The 2823-nt window shown below is 39.7% G+C and overlaps 1 protein-coding gene across 1 annotated transcript in view; it reads right to left on the reverse strand.

Moving 5' to 3' along the window:
• Window positions 1-2823, reverse strand: part of aco1 (aconitase 1, soluble) — an 18338-nt gene that overhangs the window by 9877 nt on the left and 5638 nt on the right. Inside the window, exons 9-10 of the mRNA XM_035675543.1 lie at window positions 1336-1436; window positions 895-1011 (exon numbers count right to left, since the gene is read on the reverse strand). Of these exons, the coding sequence (XP_035531436.1) occupies window positions 895-1011; window positions 1336-1436 (218 nt within the window). The remainder of the gene's footprint in view (window positions 1-894; window positions 1012-1335; window positions 1437-2823) is intronic.

Consider the following 2823-nt stretch of genomic DNA (forward strand, 5'->3'; position numbering starts at 1 on the left):
TGAGTAGAGCGACTGAAACTGCAGTTTTTATCTTCTACGGCGGTGAATTAAGGATTTATTTGGACCAAAGCAGAGTTGGTGATTGTTTGAACAGTGGAAAGAAAGATTGTTTTGAGGAGTTTTTAGTTTTTGTCCACTTTGAATGAAGTTACGATGAGACACATGGTAAATTTACAGTTTTTGTCTATGGAGCGTGGTGGAGAGTGATCGTGATATTACAGTTGATTCTGGTTAAACAAATGGTCTATTTCTGTAAGCATCCTTTCCTTAATGTTGTCAGACACACAGTCTGTGACTTTAACAGGCAGACATATGTCCCCAAGTATTAACATGTTACATTGCAGCCATTCAAGCCCTTTTTTTTACAAACATTTTCACACAACTCAGTGAATTAAGGGTTTATTTCAACCAAACCAGAGTGAATGATTGTTGGAAAGACTAACAGACTGTCTTGGTGAGTTTTATTTTTGTTTTGGTCTGAGATGCTGGTGCTCTAGTGGCAACTGAATTTCATAAATATATACCTTTAAGCTTAAACAATACTAGTTTTTTCAGCACATAAACATGTACAAAGCACTTGTTTTTGTTTAACAAAAGAACAAGAAAAGTCAAATAAGTAAGCAACAGACATTTGATGCTCACTTTTATTTTATGCTACAGACACATCAGTCAGTACTCATACTGAAATTCAATCCCCAGCCCTTTTGACGTATGGCACCACAGTCTAACATTTCCTGTCATGATATTCTATCTTCAATGTTTATCGTAGACTATCCCAGTAGTCTTCTGGCACAGCCTGCTACATTGTGTTTGACTACACACATTGTTTGTGTCTGTGACAAATAAAGCTCTGAATCCTTGATTCTGCGTTATGGTTAACATGCTGATACCTACCTTTGCTCCCAGGCAGGTTTCAAAGTCTTCTTTCATGTCGGACACAGGGATTCTGTCCTGGGGTCTTTTGGGACCACTGCAGCATGGAACCACTGTATTCAGATCCAGCTCTACAACCTTAGAGAGAGAGCTGTGGTTCATTTGACATTTCTGTGCCTCACTGTGCTCTGCCTGTAGCTGCACAATGTGGTAATTCATACTTTTTGGTTATACACTTATAGTGGAAACTATACTGCTAGTCTCTTCTTTAAATAACTTTTATTTTTTGTTCTTCTTCTTACATGTTTTTGTGTTTGGTACAATGTTCCAATTTGAAAATATTCTACCTTGTGTGTTATTTTTACTGTTTTAATCAGGATGTGTGTCAGCTAGTTGCACTCGTGTTTCTTTTACAATCGAGAACAAAAACTGTTAAAACTTCAAAATGATGTGCAGACTGACCTGAGTGAAATCTGGATCCTGAGAGACATCATTGTAGTCTCTGAACATGCCCACTGCCTTCAGGTACTTTGTGACGTAGGCCAGCTTTTCTGCTTCTCGCCCTGAACAGAAACAGAGACCAACCTTGAAAATCATTTATTGTGAGAGGTGTCTTCAATAAATTAAGTATCCCTTCCAGTCCAAATATTACATGATTTTAAAGCCATTGGATGTCTGTACTGTTCACACTGTACAACTTCCTGTCTTGTAATGTAATCGGGACACAAAGGGCAACCATTTACAGCATTACTGCCGTTACAGACTGTTAGCTGATAATTAGCCTGATCAGCCACTGTCAGTGATCAATACACACATTGTTACACCATTAATCAAATGAATAACTAAGAGCAGTCGACATCAGACGGTCCTATCCCTGACTCATAACCCTGTTAATTCAGTCTATTATGTGCGTGAGATGTTTCCGGCTGAAACTACCCGGTGTACTGCGCCCCTTCTGGTGCTGCACATGTCTGCTATCATTGGCAGGAGTTCGTTTCACAGTTCCCTGACACAGCCAGATTATTAGCCTCAGATATTTTTTGGGCTTCGCCGAGCTCTCGGCAAGCCCTCTGATCGCATCTTTGCACAGTTCACACATAGCGATTGTCCTCACAGGAGTCATCGCCTTCCGTCTGTCAGCGACCTCCATAAACTGTCAGCGAGTGGAAATGAGGGATAAAATCATGTAGTGTGAACACTGCATTACTGAACAAGGCAAATGAACTCTGTAGTAGCAGTGCACACAGTGTTTGACAGCCGGTATGTTCTGCATTTATAGAACGTTGGTACACTAGGAAGTTGGAGGTGGAAGCAGGTTTTATACACATACAAAAGGTGGAAAAATCTAATCTTGTGTACATTGCCTTTGAATGGTGTGAAGACAATGCAGAATGAAGAATGACATGAATAGGAATGTACCCCGAATTTAAATGAATAAATGTGGGTTTGTTTAGTTTGTTTTGTGTGATTGCATTTTTTTGTTTTAATGGGAGGGGAACAGGTAGTTTTATTGGTTAGTAGTTTTTTAAGTACTTTGGGAAGGTTTTAACTTGTTTCGGTGTGTGGAACTTAGGTGTGAGAATGTTGGTTATGTATCTTGGTTACTCCTGTAGATCATCTAAGCGTCCTTTAGTAGGGGCTTTACTTCAGCTATTTTCTATTATTTGAATAGGACTGGCCTGTCCTGTGGTGGGATTGATCCATCGTTAAGGGATAGATGAAGTGTATACCATCGTGGGGTAGGGGGCCCATGTTGGCTCTTAGTGAGTGTATGGATGTTAAGGTTTTTTGCAGTTTTTTTTTGTGTGGCCCGAGATATTCGGTGTGTGGTTCCTGTTTCTGAGAATTTTTTTTGGATTGCACGTATTATTAGCTGGCCACACAGCATTACTGAGAGGAGGGCACTTCACAAAGAGTCTATAACATCTATCACTATCTTAATACTTTTCA

The sequence above is a fragment of the Morone saxatilis genome, unplaced genomic scaffold, assembly GCF_004916995.1.
Source record: "Morone saxatilis isolate NCDOM2014 unplaced genomic scaffold, NCSU_SB_2.0 Contig4, whole genome shotgun sequence".
NCBI lineage: Eukaryota > Metazoa > Chordata > Actinopteri > Moronidae > Morone > Morone saxatilis.